This window comes from Lissotriton helveticus, chromosome 3_1, assembly GCF_964261635.1.
Source record: "Lissotriton helveticus chromosome 3_1, aLisHel1.1, whole genome shotgun sequence".
Taxonomy (NCBI): Eukaryota; Metazoa; Chordata; class Amphibia; order Caudata; family Salamandridae; genus Lissotriton; species Lissotriton helveticus.
The window spans coordinates 1,184,246,006-1,184,263,935 of record NC_136061.1 but is presented as its reverse complement, the minus strand read 5'-3'; the positions used below and the strand labels follow the sequence as shown (position 1 = coordinate 1,184,263,935).

The 17,930-nt window shown below is 40.7% G+C and overlaps 1 protein-coding gene across 1 annotated transcript in view; it reads right to left on the bottom strand.

Moving 5' to 3' along the window:
• Positions 1 to 17,930, bottom strand: part of LOC144824222 (uncharacterized) — a 652,050-nt gene that overhangs the window by 566,213 nt on the left and 67,907 nt on the right. The window contains exons 8-9 of the mRNA XM_078683370.1: positions 12,472 to 12,621; positions 11,888 to 11,991 (exon numbers count right to left, since the gene is read on the bottom strand). Of these exons, the coding sequence (XP_078539496.1) occupies positions 11,888 to 11,991; positions 12,472 to 12,621 (254 nt within the window). The remainder of the gene's footprint in view (positions 1 to 11,887; positions 11,992 to 12,471; positions 12,622 to 17,930) is intronic.

The following is a 17,930-nucleotide window of genomic DNA, read 5'->3' as shown; positions in this document are numbered from 1 at the left end:
TGTTAACAAAGACATTGTAAACATGAGGGCACAAAGACAGAAATTGCAGATAAAAGAGCGAATGGTGTTAATCAGAAAATGGAAAGAAAGAGAAAAGTGGAAAGGAAGATGATTGAAAAATAAGGAAACAAAGGAGTTAGAGTGAAGTCATCACTTGATATTTTTGATGTAGTGTAGGGAACGTACAAATGCTCCCTATGAGAGAAGTACCTGGAGGAAGTTATACTGGTGTACCTTGGACAAGGCCTGATGTTTTGTCATTTACATATGAGTTCCCTAAATTGAGAGAATAGCCTGAGTCAGAACCAGAAAAGGATCCTAGTACTGGGGCACCATCTCTAGTTGTAATGAGGAAATACCAGCAGGTAATAAATCACCTGAAGGCTAAAATTTCCCTAAAAGATATTGAATGGGTACATATTGACCAGACAACCCAAGAACTGAAAGAATCAGTGCATGCCTTTTACGAGAGAGTACTACAGGCTTTCATACAGTATTGTGGATTGGTCAATATAGTAGATAAAGATGTGGGACATTTTGTTACAGGTTTGTGTTCGGTTTCAGACCTGAGATTTCTAACATGACCTGACAGCAATTACTTTGCTGGCAGAGCAAACCACTAGATGAGATCTTGCGTTACGCAAAATATTGTGGTGACGTGATTGGGATGAAGCATAAGAAGCTCAAGGAGAAAATAATGATGGCCCAGATAATGTAGAAATGCCAAAATCAGATGGGTTTGGATAACACAGTACAGGGAAGTTATAATCAAGCTCCGGAAATGCAACGTGCTAATGATTTTCAACAGCAGAATTTTCCGTCCCAAGGTAGAGGTTGTGATAATCCTGTAGATCCTAGAACTGGTGTTGATGTGTTGCTTTTGAAGAAAACAAATCAATGTCATGTTTGCGGACAATTTGTACATTGTAGAAGCGAGTGTAAGTCTGTTATAAATATTGTAGGAAATCAGATGCAAAATGTGGAATATGCACAGTCTTAAGGGAATAACATGGGACAGACTCAACTGATGCAAAGACAGAGAATGCAGAAATCTAATGTATCACAGCAAATTCAAATTCCCCAAGCTCCAATACCACAACAGAATGCTCAGGTTGAAAGATACAATGCAAATAAAAACAGCAGAAGAATACAAATTATTTCCAGAATCAAAATGCAGCACAGCAGTATTTGATCCATTTGGAAGACAGTAGGCAGGACCCGTTAGCATTACAGTGCCTGACGGGGGAGGAAGACAGCTTGCTTGGCGCAGCCATAGAAGTAGACCAGAGTGGTCCCTATGTGGATGAAGAAGTGGATGGCAATCCTGTTTCATTCTATGTTGACAATTGTGCTATGCCAGAGGTTTCTACCCTACCCCTCCCAGTAGAAAGTATCTAAGACGCAGGAGTTACAAATAAAAAGTTGTCTACCCCTATTTCAAAACCAGTTACAGTTAAAATAGGATCCTTCAAGGATCTACATCGATGTGTAATGTATGACAAAAGTCTAGTGAACCTGCTTGGACGTGATCTACTATGTAAATCAAAGTGTTCAATTTGTTGCATAGCCAGAGGCATTGAATTTCATATCAATAATGAGGATGTTGTTTTTAAACTTGCCTAACAGAAATTAAATGCAGGGATGTATCTTCTGATGAATAAGGATTTGCCCATCAAATTGAAAGAGACAGTGCTACCTGAAGTCTGAAACTTTAATGGTAAAGATATCGGACTAATCAAAGGTATCGAATCAGTCCAAATTACAGTTAAACCAAATGTAGAGTTCCCAATTATCCCACAATACAATTTATCTGCAGATACTATTGTCAGAATTATTCCTGTGATCCACTCACTGATTGAGCAAGGGATCTTGAAGGAGATAATGCGAAGTCCATGTATCTTTCCCATTATGGGATTGCAGGAAGCAAATTGCAAGTAACATCTTGTGCAGGATTTTCAAAGGATTAACTCTATTGTTGATCATGCTGTCCTGTGGCACTGTATCCAGCTGTGATTTTAATTCAAATTCCATGTGAATCTGAATGTTTTTCAGTTGTCAACTTATGCCGGGCTTTCTTTTCTATCAAATTGCATGAAAAAAATGTCTTTTGCTTTCCAGGACAGCAGTCGTGTTTTTGAATGCTTCTGAGTCCCACAAGGGTATACAGAAAGCCGCTCAGTTTTTAATCAGATAATGAAAATGAATCTTGTGTCTCTGAAAAATGTCAAACCATTCAGTGTTAGTGCAGTATACAAACCTGTTTGTGGCATCAACTGCGAAGGAAGCTTTCAATAATGACACTATTGCTTTGTTGAACCATTTTGCAGAAAATGGACATAAAGTATCCCCAACCAAATCACAGTTTTGAAAACCTGAAGTCCTGTACTTAGGACAGTACATTGAGGTAGGAGCGGGGAAAGTGTCACAGGAAAGAATCTCATTGATTCTTAACATGAATTCCTCCAGCTACCCAAAAGGAAGTCTGCGTATTCTTAGGATTGGTGGTCTATTGCAGACAGTGGATTCAATATTTTTCCTTAACAGCAAAACCTTTCCAGAAATTGACACACAAAGACGTGTCTGATCCGGTAGCATGGGATGACAGTTGCATGAATGTTTTCACCGAGTTACGAGAAGGCCTTTGCAGGGCACCAGCTTGGGAATGCCCGATTACAAGTGCTTTGTGATATTTTGCAGTGGAAGAGAAGGCTTTACTCTTTCAGTGTTGACACAAATGCATGGAAGCAATCGCAGTCCTATTGCCTAGTTTTGACGACACTTGACCCTGTTGCGGCTGCATTGCCTGGATGTTTGAAATTGGTTGCATTTACATGTGTGAATCTTGAGCAGTGTGAATGTATCCTTGTGGGTTATCCACTGACAGTATTTGTGCCCCAATTGGTGGATATACTGTTGATTTATACTCAAACACAGTACCTGACCAATGGTCATTTGACTAAGTATAAGCAAATTTTGCCGGGTGCAGAGAATGTGATTGTTAAAAGATGTACAGTGCTAAACCCGGTAACTTTGATGCCATTGCCTGGAAATGAGAACGTGATTGATGAAGTCGAGCATGATTATTTGGATTTGACTAAACTGTGTACTAAGTCCTGACCTGATATCTCAGCTGAGCCATTTCCTGAATCTGATCATGTGTTATTTGTTGATGGTTCATGTTTGAGAGACAATGAAGGTAATCTGAAAGATGATTAATCTGTAGGTACAGTTGGATGTACTATGGAAGCTTCATGGTTGCAAGGAGATATTTTCAGTGCAAATTGCAGAGCTTATAGCTCTGACAAGAGCATGTACCATTACAGAACAGCCCGAGTTCCAATTTACACTGATAGTCAGTATGGCTCTGGAGTCCTACATGACTTTGGGCAATTGTGGTCACAGCGTGGGATCATGACGTCCTCTGGTTTTCCCATTAGAAATAGATACTGCATGAGGAGCCTTGTGCAGTCCCTAAAATTGTCTGCCCAAATTGCGGTTGTGAAATGTGTTGCTCATTGGCACGGTGCTGACTATGTAACAGTAGGCAACCATTATGCTAATGAGATGACAAGTTATTATGCCTTGAATGGACATACTTTTAATGAAGAAATACTTAAATACACATTTATGTCACAGATTGAAATTTGTTGTCACCTTTAGATACCTGGGGGGAGGTGAAGACATTGCAGGAAGAGGTGATGGAAGCAGAACAGAAGGGTTGGGTGCAAGCAGGTTGCACCAAATGAGAAGGCAATGTATGGGTTTATATTGATGGCAGATCAGTGTTGCCTGACAGCCTACTGTCACCAATGGCAAGACACTACCATGGTCCTGCACATGTTGAGAGAGATGCAATCATGCACCTTTTCCAACAGGTGGGTCAATCCCGAATTTAGAGTAACTGCAGAAGTGCTATGTCATTGTTGTGTGATGTGTCAGCAACAAGGCCTAGGAAGAAAAACACAGCCTGTCACTTGTCACATTGATAAATCTGCAGATCCTTTCAACCGGATGCAAATGGACTTCATGGAAATATCCCTTTGCAACAGAATAGGATATGTTTTGGTTATCGTTTCCAAATGGGTTGAAGCCTATCCTATTTGTAGGAATGATAGTTTGACTATGGCACAATTAATGTTGAAGGATTTAATTCCGAGGTTTGGATTTCCGGCTTCTCTTGAGTCAGACTGCAGAACTCATTTTAATAATGAGGTCCTGAAAATGTTATGTGCAGCACTACAGGTTAAGCAGACGCTCCATTGCAGTTACCAACCAAAGGCTTCTGGCTTGGTGGAGTAGATCAAAAGCATACTGAAATCCAGACTGGCGAAAGTATGCGCTTCTAAGTCTCTAAAATGGTCAAAGGCTCTGATGTTGATGAGTTTGTAAAGTGCTCCAGATGAGAGGACAGGATTGTCACCCCACGAGGTTATCTTGGGACATGTGATGAGGCTGCCAGCTGTTCCTGCAAATGCTCTAATAAACAATAAACATAATAGATTATATGATTTTTGACTTCTGCAAGGGTCTCACTGATGTGGTACCGTCTGTCAATAATCAGGCTGGAGACGCTGCGTATGCAGGCCAACAGGAGCAGTGCCATGACCTCAGTATGGGAACTGGGTAATGGTGAAGAAACACATGCACAAAACGTGTTTGGACCCTCATTGGAGGGGGCCGTTCTAGATGATCCTAGTCACCAATTCCGCTGTCAAGTGCAAAGATCTCCCGAAATTCACTTGCAGAATCCCAAGTCCCCTTGATGATACGACCTGTTCCTAATGTGCCGGTGGCAACAGTAAGACAGAGGTATCAGGTTAGTCAAGCAGTTCCGGACCAACAAGCTGCTGGGACAGCACTTGTTTGGCCTGAGGGGCATCCAAGAGAGTGAATTGTAGGTACCGATGGATCACAGCCTAGAAACTTGACTATCAGAGGTACAGATCCTAACGAAGAGCCTTCTGCAATAATAAAGTAACTTGTACCCAAAGACCATTGCCCCAGAAAAGGTGTATTTCTAAGAAGTTGTATGACTTGAGGATGAGTACCACCAACTATTCCTGAAAGCTCTGAAAAAACAGATCAAAGTGATACAGATGAGAAGCAAATAGCCGTGAGAAGATCAAAAAGAGCAAAAGTACCATGTCAAAGGCAAGCATCTCCTGAATGGACTTATTTAGATGCCAATGAATGGGAGAGAGAGTTCCACAAGCATTGCCTTAACAATACGCGTCCATGTGAGCCTCTTTGAAACAAACTTTGTTGTTGATTTGAATTTTAATCTGGATGCAGCAATTGATGGTCTGACACAGTTTTTCCTGAATATACTTATCAATGAAGCTCATAGAAGAGTCTTCCCGTATCTAAGAAGATTTCGAGTTTTGCCATAATTTTTTAGTGCCAAGATTTTGTTTAAATTGCTCAAACCACTGCTGCCATTTTTGATTTTCCTTTAATTAAATTATTGAAATGTTTAAAAGCCATGGATTCGGCACCGGAATCTCCTCCAAATGCAAATGTGTATATACTGTGATTCTTTCTATTATTGTCTTGATATTAATTACAATGCTTATTTTCTCAATGCTGCTTTAATATGCTTCTGGGAAAGATTCTAAGCTTATTATGCCTGCCAGAACTACTAAAAGAAATTACTCTGACCCTATTGACTTGAATGACAACTTTTACCCAGCAATGCTTTGGGAATGGATTTTAGCTCAAATGTTTATACTATTCAGCGTAGCGAATATGTTAATACTATGGATGTTGGTGATTGCTGTGTTTGAATGCAAAATACCGTCATCAGTTGCTGAGGGAGTAACTTACCATAGCTTACCTTTAACTTATGGAATTTCTTGCAGTGTATGTGTTAGCTAGCTTATTTTATGGTACCAATCAACTGCAATATGATTACTCTAATCAAGATGGGATATTTTATGAACTGCCTCTGCTTAAACATATAAATCCCCATTCTGAAGCTTCAAAAGCTGAAACTATGAGTTACATATTTAGACCAACTCAGACTTTGGACATGGCTTATGCACTTAGAAATACTCTGATATGTAAATTTGTGAGAGCTGAGAAGAAGTTTATAAATTTAGTGGAAAGTAGATGAGATAATGTAACATAGAGGATTAATGCATTGACTAAATTAATTCCTTGGAGCTTACCACAAATAAAATCATAGAGGGAATGGTTTCATTAGTTTTAGACTGGCAACACAAAGGCAAACATTGTGTATACAGAAAAAAATACAATGCCAATACTACTTTTGTAGGACTTAGCAAATGTGAACATACATTTGAAATGTATGACAATTGAGGAAGATATTTGGTAGGTGTAGATCCTATTTTTCCTGGGGTGTATTACATTTGTGGGAAGAGTGCTTATTTACAAATTGCCAAAAGGTTGGTATGGAAGTTGTAATTTGGAAAAGTTATCTTGTTAAAGGGATGAAAGAAGAACTAGTAGATACAAATGTGAAAATGAAAAGAAGTGTGAGTGCAAGTGAAATAGTAGGTGGTATATTTGGAGTTCAGTAGGAATAGCATTAACTCCCATAAAATTAGAAAGCTGTCTACTATTGTTAATAAACTTTTACTTGTACATCTTGGGATTTTCTGTTGTAGATGAAGAAATGATATTGATAATATCAATGGTGATTCAAAATCAACTTGCCCAGGATATCCTTCTCACTAAGGAGGGTGGAGTCTGCCCATTATTAAAAGGCCCAGATTGCTGCACTTAAATACCAGACAGGAGTAAAGATTTAGAAGGTTATATTAAAAATGTTACTGACTTGACATAGTTCTTGAAAGACTTAAAAGCAGATAGTGCCTGGTAAACCATAAGTAAGGGATTGTCAAATGTTAGCAACTGGTTGGAAAACTTAGGGAATGGGTTAGGGTTTTCCATCGTGAGACCTTTAGTGGCTATCTCTTTGTGCATAATGATGATGATATTGTAAAACACATTTTGCAGATACAGGGAGGATAAAAATTGTGGAGTGAAAAGAACAATGAAATGAAAGATGAACAATGTAAAATTATAATGAAATAAAAACTTTGGAGAGTAGAAAGAAAAGGTTAAAGACAACCAATAATCTGTGATGAGATCTGATGTGGTAGATAAAAGGATGGCTTGATTTGCAATTAGAGGGGAGCCTGATGATGCAACATTTCACCACTCTTAATACACTACACATTTATCAATGAAAGGCACTAAAAACTGAAAGAGCACCGGTTAGACACAGTGACACATTAAAGTGAGATAAGCCTAGTAGAAGCACTGTAAAAGCATGCTTTAAAATGAAATAGTAGAAGCTCTGTAAAAGCATGCTTTAAAATGAAAGGTGAAGAAAACATACATGCAAAGCAATACTAATATATGCAGTGGTACTACCGGAGGGCTACCGCATCCAAAGGCTGGACAGACAGGCAAAAGGGGGCGGAGGGATAGCAATTATCCATGAAGATATCATTAAAGACTCTAAACTCGAACAACGGTGTAATGATATGATCGAAATTTTGGTCTTTAGGATGGACCTGCTATTGCAATATAGTTGGAAATTTGCTCTTGTTTATCAGCCTCCCGGCCCCCTTTCTGACTTTTGCTCCAACTTAAGGAATTAATAGCCCTGCATATCTTATCCACCAAGAATTTCTTACTTCTGGGAGATTGTAATATATACAGTGAGTGCTCCACCAATCAAGACGCCTCTGCGCTCCTGACCTACCTAGCCGTACATACATTAGATCTTATCCTCACCAACTCTCCCAATCCCCTCTATAAACCCCCTTGCACAGTTACATAGACAGACCATGCACTAATTGACATCCATATCATAGGCCCTAGGGTGCAAGATGCCACCCTGCCTGCCCCCGCCATCTACACAGACAATGGCACAAAATCAGCCCGAACCTATTTCAAGACACTATTCCAACTTCTTGGAACCTGGAGTCTTATAACATAAAGGAAAGCCTGGCTGGATATACAATTCCACTAAAAAAACGGCCATTGATCATGTAGCCCCTTTGAAACTACACCCTAGCCTGGCCAGGCGGCCCAGCCAGCCTGGTTTTCACCCAACCTTCGGATAGAAAAACGTGGGTGTAAGACTCTGGAAAGACGCTGGCGCTGCTTCCACGATGGCCAGGATAAAGAGAGATATAAGACTGCCCTGACCCGATACCACAAAAATATAAAAACAGCTGATAGAGCTCATATCGCGCTACAGCTCAATCAGGCAGGGAATGCCCCTAAAGTCTTATACCAAATCCTCAAATCTTTTCCTAATCCAAAGGCCTGCGACAATGAGGAGGCTCCCTCTCAAGCACTCTGTGACAGAATTGCAACTCCACACATAAAATGGAGCTGATCTATGATAAAACCACTGCAGCTGGGAATCTGGAGCAGGGTCCGTCGCCCTGCTGACCCTGCACCATAACTAAGGTACATTTGTTGGAAAATTTCCCTCCTCTCACTAATGATGAGGTGGAATCACTGTTATTCACAGTAAAATCAGGCTCACCACTAGATATTATTCCAGCCAAAATTTCCACTATGCTTTCCAAACAACTTTCAACGCACATTTGCTCAGTTCATAATATCTCTTTGAGAGAGGGGCATCTCCCTGCAGAATGGAAGGAGGCACAAATTATTCCTATCCGCAAAAATATCAAGGCGCCAATGGATGATTCATCCACTTTTTGTTCTTTTTCTCTTCTTCCCATCCTGAGTAAGATACAGGAAAAATACATCAACAAACACCTAACGGCCATTTCGAATCCAAAGGATGCCTCGATCCTTCGCAATCTGGATTTGGGCCCAGGTACAGCACTTAGTCAGCCTTGATTGTTGTCACTGATAACATCAGACAGTCCCTGGAGAGTGGACAAGCAGTACTTCTCGTGCCACCGCGATCCTTTGCAATCTGGATTTAGGCCCAGACACAGCACTGAGTCCGCCTTGATTGCTGTCACTGATAATATCAGACAGTGGACAAGCAGTACTTCTCGTGCTGCTGGATCTTTCAGCCACTTTTGACATGGTCTCCCACCCGATCTTACTCATTAGACTCAAAGAAATCGGACTCTGAGGACAGGCGCTCAGGTGGACGGCGAGTTCTCTCTCCCTCTCATACTATCAACGTAGATCCCTTTCATTCAAAGACAATGGTACTGACTAAGGGAGTACCTCCGGGCTCCTGTCTCAGTCCTACTTTATTCAACATTCGCGTGGCCCCCGTGGCAGACGTACTCAGAACATTAGGCTTCATACCAATCTCATATGCTGACAACACGCAGCTTTTATTCTCATTTAACAAATCCACCCTCAATGCTCAGTCTTTGTTCTCAGAAGATATGATAGCCAAAGCAAACTGGATGAGGAACAATTTCCTCCAGCTAAATGCAGGGAAGACCGAGATTATGTTGTTTGGAGATGCCCCACTGCTGTGGTCTCCAGATTGGCGGCTGACGGAGCTAGGCGACCCTCCAGAGCCCAAAACTGTAGTCAAGAACCTTGGTATACGCCTAGACCAGGGTTTGACCATGAAAGAGCACATTGCAACTACAGCTGGTTCCTGCTTTCATGTACTTGGCTTACTACGGCGAGTCTTCCCCTTCCTCCCGATGTCCACACAGAAAACTTTCATCTAGGCATTAGTACTAAGCCGCCTGGACTATTGCAATGCTCTTCTGGTCTCAGCTAATGAGGCCTCGCTGAGCAGATTAAAGGTGGTCCAAAACACCGCAGAACGCCTATTTACAAATGCCCCCTCTAGAACTCCCTCCCTTACACTCCTTCAACAACTTCATTGGCTCCCAGTACGCAAACAAATCAAACTTAAAATCTGTTGTATTGTACACAAGGACTTGAATGGCAAAGTGCCCAGCTATCTTGCAATAAATTTCAACCTTTACATACTTTCCAGGAACCAAGTCTTTGCTTTTCGTACCACGGTTCAAGAATGCGTGACTGGGTGTGAAAGCTTTCTTTCACCTAGCCCCTCTTTTCTGGAACCAACTTCCTATCCTTCTGCGGTAATGCTCTGATCACCTCCAATTCAGGAGGCTCCTTAAAACTGTATTATTTTAACATATCTCTCCTCACGGCCTACTGCAGCACCTCCACAGCGCGGAAATACCCCTTCAGGGGTGATTCAGGTGTTTTGTAAATAAATAAATAAATATGTAAACGAGTTGCAGTAATGAGAATTTCTCATGAATATGTTGTATATTAGCATTTATTGAGGAAATTGTGCTGTTAATAAAGTGGCCTAGTTTTTCTAAAGCCTTCTGATAGAATGCACCTTTTAGAAAAGTCGATGCAAACATGTGTAGATACTAGGTATGGTCTTGATATTTTGGCTGATATTACTAGATATTCTATAGTTTATGATAAGTGAAAAACAAATTTTGTAGTGTAAATTACAAAAAATATATACTTATATGAATGTTGAGAAAAATTGTGATAGTAGGGCATTTCTAACATTAGCTATTTCCATGTAATAATATCTGGTGCAAGTTCTACCAATTCCATACGTTAAGTGATATATTACACTATATTTGATATTAATTTAGAGTTTATTTCATTTAAAATGTGTAATGTCAATGTAAAGGACCTAAAACAATGGTCCATTACAACTAGCCAAATATTCCTTTATTTGTTCTGTACATGTAATATTTTCGCCATTCCTAAATGTTTTTTCAATGTTCACAGATAAATATTCCTGAAGGAACAGTGTTTCAGCTGTTGCTATAGATGGATACGTGCTATTTCTTCTTCATCTGATGTTAGGCCTATGTGGACCTTTAAATCTTTCGTTTTTCGTGACTAGCATGCGAAAGCATCTTGATGTTGCGAGTTGCCTAGGTGACATCATGTGAATCTGAGCATATGACAGTCTTTCAATAGGGGTGTGATGCTACATTACTGGGACCTTGTTAGAGACTTTATAAAGAAGTCCCCCCAAAGGAGAGGCATCACCATTCTGATTTTAACTACTCTGAGACCTGGACGTTATGCTGATTGGTTTTTGATGATTATTAAGAACTATCCTCTTACTTTTGAAATGCTTTGCTGATGCTACAGTTGGTAGTTGATGGACTGAAACCTTAATTGCCGAACCATTTAATTTTTCTTTCATTTATTTTGTTCTATGCTAATGGACTTGCCCTTAATGGACTCTAAATCTGAACTCTTTCCACTTCTTTGTAGGATTTGAGCTGTTAGACAATCAAACTATCCTTCTGCCTTTAAAGATAGTGGCACTCTGTAACCTCGTAAACTGATTTTTGAAATAATCATCCGATAAAGCCTTACCTAAATGTTTAGTTCTTTAATGCAATCTGTGATATTCTTAACTGAAATTCTCAAAAAATTGCTGATTGCTATGGATTTTGAAACTTTCATACAAGAACTAAATTCATCTATTACCTGCTCGAGTCTATTTTTGAGTCTTATTGGTTATACAATTTAAACTGTGCTATTTTAGAAATAATTTAGATGCATTGTAGGGAGAATCAGCAAGCTCTGTGAGAACATCAAGATTTACTTCTTTTGTTTTCTGTTGCAGAGCTTTTGGTCTGCATAATTCTAGTCCGACTTACCTTCTTCAGGAGGTTGGGTCTTCCTGTTGCTATTCTTTATTTCCACAGCATGGTCTTAAGAGTGGAGTACCTAAATCTGATCTAAAATTTGTGAGTCAGCTGTCAACTAACGGTCCTTATTGAACAGCTAACGTGGTGTTTTGCCCACCTTAATTTCCACCCTCCTAATGGCGGAGAAAGATTAATCTGTGGATCATAGATCAAGAAGAGTAAGCGTAAAAAAAAATGTTACCACGCTTGCACTGCAACACACACATTAATAAACCTCTGTTGCTTACACGAGATGCCATGGGCCTGGGATCAGTAGCTCCCAGGGTGCAATAGTAACCAGCATAGCAGTACCCCGAAGGCTGGGGTAGACCAGGAGAAGAGCAAAACATTCCTGGAACGACAAAAAGAGAAATCTCAGAGATAGCTCATCACAGCCAGCACCATGTTCCTGTGCACTAAGCCATAGTGGCCCGTTTCCCCAGAGATATATCTTGCTGTTCATTAGTTCATGCCTTCCCCTGGCTAAGAATTCCAGACTCAGTCTCTTCTGTATCCACATGTATTTCTGTTTTGTTTGACTGTGGACTGTGGTTTCTTCCCACCCTCCCCTGGTAATTCCCCCGAACTGGCATTGTTTCTGTGTCTGAATGCATGGACAAGTGGATGAATGAAGGATTTCTAAAGCACAAAACTGTCCCCCATAAGGGTATCCGGGTGCTCTCATGAAGCAGTCTTTGTATTAACCCCCCCCCCTCTTCTTTTTGCTGCAATCACTCCTTGAGGCCTGCTTCCTTCCTTCATCGCTATTTATTGGAAGGTAGAGCTCTGTTTGTGTCTCAGATTTAACAGCAGGCTCATTTCTGATTCTCACCTGCTGGGCAGGGTTCACAGTCTGACTCCATGGCACTGCCCATCTTGATCCCATATGTGCCTATGGGGCAGGGGTGATCGGTGCTGGTGCTGCTGTTCTGAGGGCAGTAAAAACCAGACAGACACAACCTTGGCATTGGAACACCATCACCTGGGAAAAAACACCAACATTATTCTCTTGCAAATTCGGAAATGCGCTAAATCCACAAAGCTACTGCCCATTGTAAAACAGAAGCAAATACACACAGTCCACTACTAACAGGAAGAATGCTGGGAATGCTGTGAATAAAACCACCCTCTCACAGTCAAGCCCCTAGCTAGCACTGAAAACCTACATGCAAAGGATTCATTAGTGGGTTAAATTAAATGTTCCACAAGCAATTAGTTGTGGCCGGGCCACATTTTATGATGCCAATATCATTCAGCTAGAGCTCAATGCTTACAAGCTGAATCTGAATTAGTCAGCACAACCATTGGTGAACGTTTACACATCAACATTTTTAGGGATAATTGCAGAGGCCGGATGTGTCTCTTGTGATAATCTAATTTACCAACCCCACATCAAGCAAGTCAGTAGCATAACAACGATGCATGGGCCTTGGTGCAAGCTAGGAAAATGACCCTTTTGACTGATGTTGGGGTAGTTAAATAAAGAAATGATCAGGGTTCAATGGGCCCCTCAGGAATCTGGGCCCCAGTGCATCTACACCAATGCTAGATGCCACGCTGAAGCAAGTCAAGACACACAGTCCTTTACAAAGACCAAGACATACTGAACCCATCACTGAAGGATCTTCCATACTGTGGGCCGCGAAGGGTATATTTGAATGAAATGGACAACATCCAAATACAATTGGCAATGCTATGAAGATAACGACCTACTGTGTGGCATAAGAATGCCAATGATAAATCATAGTATAACCATCCTGACATACAGGAGCCCACTTCCCTTTCTGATCGAGATGCCTAAAGCCCTTATTGGTGAAATTCAGATTCTTTCATTAGTCACTGTTGAGTCCAAGCTTTCCACACCAAAGTATGGTGAGATGCCTGTGCCCCTCTGTGCTAACAATTTAATGACCACACTAACCCACAGAGAGTCATGATTGCCTCCCTGCTGAGTGAGATGTGTAATGAAGAACCAAGGCCCATACATTCATAGGAGGCTTTATTTAATGAACATGCAGCATAGCACCCCTACAGAGGGTGGTGGACAAGTACCCACAAACCTCACCAGCCTCACCAATGCTATTTCAGCAATGCTCTTTCAACGTATTCATATTTACAAATTCCATGAATACAGTATTCTTCTCGCTGGCTGAGTGCAGAGTGCAGTACCTCATAGCCAACCACAAGAAGACACAACTATCCCCGGATGAGATTCAGATGCCTGCACAAACCCTTGCAGACTAGAATGCCTGGAGCCCTCCATGGTGAAAGTCAGATACCTGTAACACTCCTTGCTCAGAGCAAGGGGCTGCACTCCTATCTAAATCCAAGATAGATATCCACATTAAGCTCCCATCAACGCTGAAATAAAATAATGGTTTCACCTTCCAGGTCCCGTCCTTTACGTCATTAGTAGTCACTATCATGCTTACTTACATGGCAAGTACATTTTCTAGAATTCGCCTATGTTATAGGATTTGTAGAGCGTTTTGCTGCCCCAGCAATGGGCCGTCCCAGCGATAGACTTAAAAAAAAGTACCAACTGCAATAGATGCCCAGAAGGAAAAGTACCCTACAGAGTGCTTAGATGGAAGACAACCAGGTCTTCAGGGTTTTCCTGAAGGACCAATGGTTCTGAATACACCTCAGAGGTACAGAAAGTGCATTCCAGAGGGCAGGAGCTTTAGCATGGAAGAAATGGCCACCAGCGCTTACTCTTCTATCACGTGGAACACAGGCCAGGTAAAGATCGGCTGAGCACAGGGGCCGTGAGGGTAGATAAGGCGAAAGCAAATCGAGCAGGATGGGGCCCCCTGTGAGAAAAAGATCTTTTGGGCTGTACACTGACTTGAATACCTCCAGTTAACAAGCATAGCTGTTATGTAAGAAAATGAGTGGCGCAGCATGCCGGGATAGCCTTCCCATGCATGCATCCCTCTCAAGCTTAGAAATATATAATAATATATGTGTGATCACAATGAGTTGAGTATTGAACACTCTGTTGAGCAATGCAAAGCTGACATTATTGAAGTCAATCAGTCAAACCAACAAGGTTAGGTGAAGTGAAATCACATACCCTTTGTCGGCAAAGATGTCAGAGGAAGTGCCATTACATGATGCTTCACAAAGCATAACAATACGGGAAGTGGCATCAAAGGAAATAATATGAATGTTGGGCCCAATAAAAGGACTGGAAGGGATATCACCACACTTAATTAAATAGAGGATGACAAATGCATAATTAGCAAATATCAATAAATCTTCCTAAGACACATACATGCCAATTTAAATCACTGACCATGATATCCCAAGATTGCAGCCATAATATGAAAGTGGTGCAGTCATTAAATGCCCAGCCCAAAGTTGCATGGCCCGATAAGGCCATCTTACACTTACAGGCACAATTCCTTATGCACAATTACATTCTAAAATGACTAGCATGACCAGGTAGAGCCCCTTATACTACCTCATGTGCTGAGCATGGTACCAGGCACTATGGGGCAGATGTATCAAGGTTTTTTTTTGTCGCAAACGCTGGGATTCGCAAAATAGCAGCGTTTGCGACAAAAAAATCGGGATTTGGAATGTATCATGCAAAAAGCCTCGCAATAATAAGGAATCGCACATTTTGCAATTCCTTAATGTTGCGTAAGCATTTAAGAAATCGCAAATTGCGATTTCTTAAATGCAATGTATTAAGCATTTCAGTTTTGCGAATTCTGACTAAGAAATCACAATTTGCGAAGTCTTTTACAAATGCACTTTTTACATTTTGTAAAGGTGCCATGTGACGCTCATACATGCCCTTAGGGCATGTATGTGCGCCATATGTGGACACATGTCGATTTCAGGGGTGCAGCAGGGTGGCCTTGAGACACCCCTGCACCCTTGAAATTATTCTCAACTTGCGATTAGCAAATTGCGAATCTCAAATTGAGAATAATTTCACATTCATTCCAATGGGCCACCAGGCCCATAGAAATGAATGGGAAATTATTCCTTAGTTGCGATTAGCAATTTGCTAATCGCAATTAATGAATTTTAAGAAATCGCTAAAAAAATTGCGAATTTCTACATACATCCCAATTTGCAATTCCCAAATAGCGATTCCTTGAAAATCGCTATTTGGGAATCGCAAATGATGGGGAATATACATCTGCCCCTATGTCATTTAAAACGAAAAGTTTATTTATTTAGCGTTTCAATACCAAAACCCATCCCCAATGGCCATCAGAGCACTTTAGAAAGAACAGCAAATACACAACGGCCTGGAATATGCGTAGTAGAGTGTAACCAACATTAGACCAGTGAAACTGGGCAACAGATGACTGTGAAAGATACAATATAAATTATTTGTTGAATGCGTTTTGGGCTTTTCTGTAAAACAAAGTCTTTTGAAAAGTAAGTACCAGCAGAAAAAATATTGTAAAAGAAGGCCTTTAAGTTCTTGTTTAAAAAGGTCAAATGAAGGGTTGGTCTGATGGTTGGAGAATAGAGTTTCCGGTTTTCATGGCAGAGGAAGGTCTCACATAAAAGAGAGTCAGAACACTTTAGGAAGCAACAGTTTCCAGTTATGGGAAGTTTTTAAAATAGGTGATTGGATTTTTCTTCAGTTAGAAATTTGTGTATGAAAGAAATGATCAACATACTTCTGGCATCTTGAGGTAACCAATTCAGAGAGATTAAGAATGAAGAGATCTGGTTCAATCTTATGTAACCAGAAAAAAGATGAGCAGCAGCATCTAAGGCAGCAGTGAAGGGAGCCAAGTGTATTTTCAGTATGCCAAATAGTAAGGGGTTGTCATAGTCATGTCTCGAGAGGATCAGCGATTGATCTACTGTCTTAAAGTCATAGATTGGTAGGAATGGCCTAATCCCTTTGAGTAGTCTTATTTGAAAATGTGCACTTGGCAAAGGCATTTATGAGAGTGTGTAAGTGCATGTCCTTGACCAAAATCAAGCCCAGGGATTTGGCATTTCAACAATGGTGGGCTTGCGGTCAAGCAGCTTGGAAGCATCTCACCACATTTGGGCAGGAGAATTATTGTAGGAGAGGAGAATCAGAAGAATTCAGGGGCATATTATCAAGGGGGTTTATCTTCGCTTTTTTGGCTTTAAAAGCCAAAAAAGCGGAGATAAAATTATCTCCCTATTACCTAGCTGTCGCTAACACCAGTTAGCGACAGCTAGTAGGAGATAGCGACCATCTTGGGCCCCACTTTGCATGTCAGTAATATTTATCACTAATGACATGCAAAGTGGGCCTGCCAAGATGTTAGCGACTGGAAAACGTCGCTAACATCGCTATCTCCTATTACCTACTTTTGGAGATATTCGCGCTAAGCCAAAAGCTAACACCTGCCCTGTGCCGTTCTTAGCCATGTTATCCAATGGGAGGTGGATAACATGGCTAAGAGCATTAGCTTGGTAATGCATGAATATCACTGACTTTTCAGCGATATTCATGCATTGCGGCCGTTTTTTATCGCATTTGTGATAAACCTTGGTAATACCAAGGTTTATCTGCGATAAAAATCGCCGCAGCTCAGCGGTAAAATTTTGTCTCTAACCAAGCAATAGCGATAATTATTGCTATTGCTTGGTAATATGCCCCTCAGTTTTTAGATTTAGCATTAGATGGTGTAGTGACATCCATGTCTCTAGATTGTACAGTTATTGCCAGAATTGCTATGTTTTCAAAAGAAGAGATTATCATATAAAGTTGAGCATTGTCAGATTATAGATGACAGGATATGTTGGGTTGTCTCAGGTAGGAGCAGAGGAGCTTCATGTACAGTTCCATGAAAGTCAGGGAGAGATTGTAACTTTCAGTTAATCCTTGCTTGAGAAGTGAAGGATTAAAAATAAAGTAGGATAGTTTAATCTTTTGTGAACAATTGATGAGATAGGATACAAATAAGTGAAGGACTATGCCACTGATTTCCAGCAGGTTTTTAAAGATGTTTTCAGAAGGATTCATGATTAGCAGTGTTGAATGCTGCCAATAGGATCCAAAGAATTGGAAGGCATGATCCATCATCATCTAGAATACATAGAGCATCATCTACTATTTGAAGTGTGGCTGTCTAAGTTTAGCAGTTGGACCTAAATACCTTTGGCAGAAAAAGTGGTGCAAAAATCAGTCTAAAGTAATTGAGATCTCCAGGGTCAAAATCAGCTCTTTTAAGGAGAGTAGGATGAGAAGTGTTTTTTAGGCAAAAAGAAACAGACCCTTGTGTCGAAGGAGTTGATCACCATTGTCAAGAAGGGAATACAGGAGTGACAAATGTA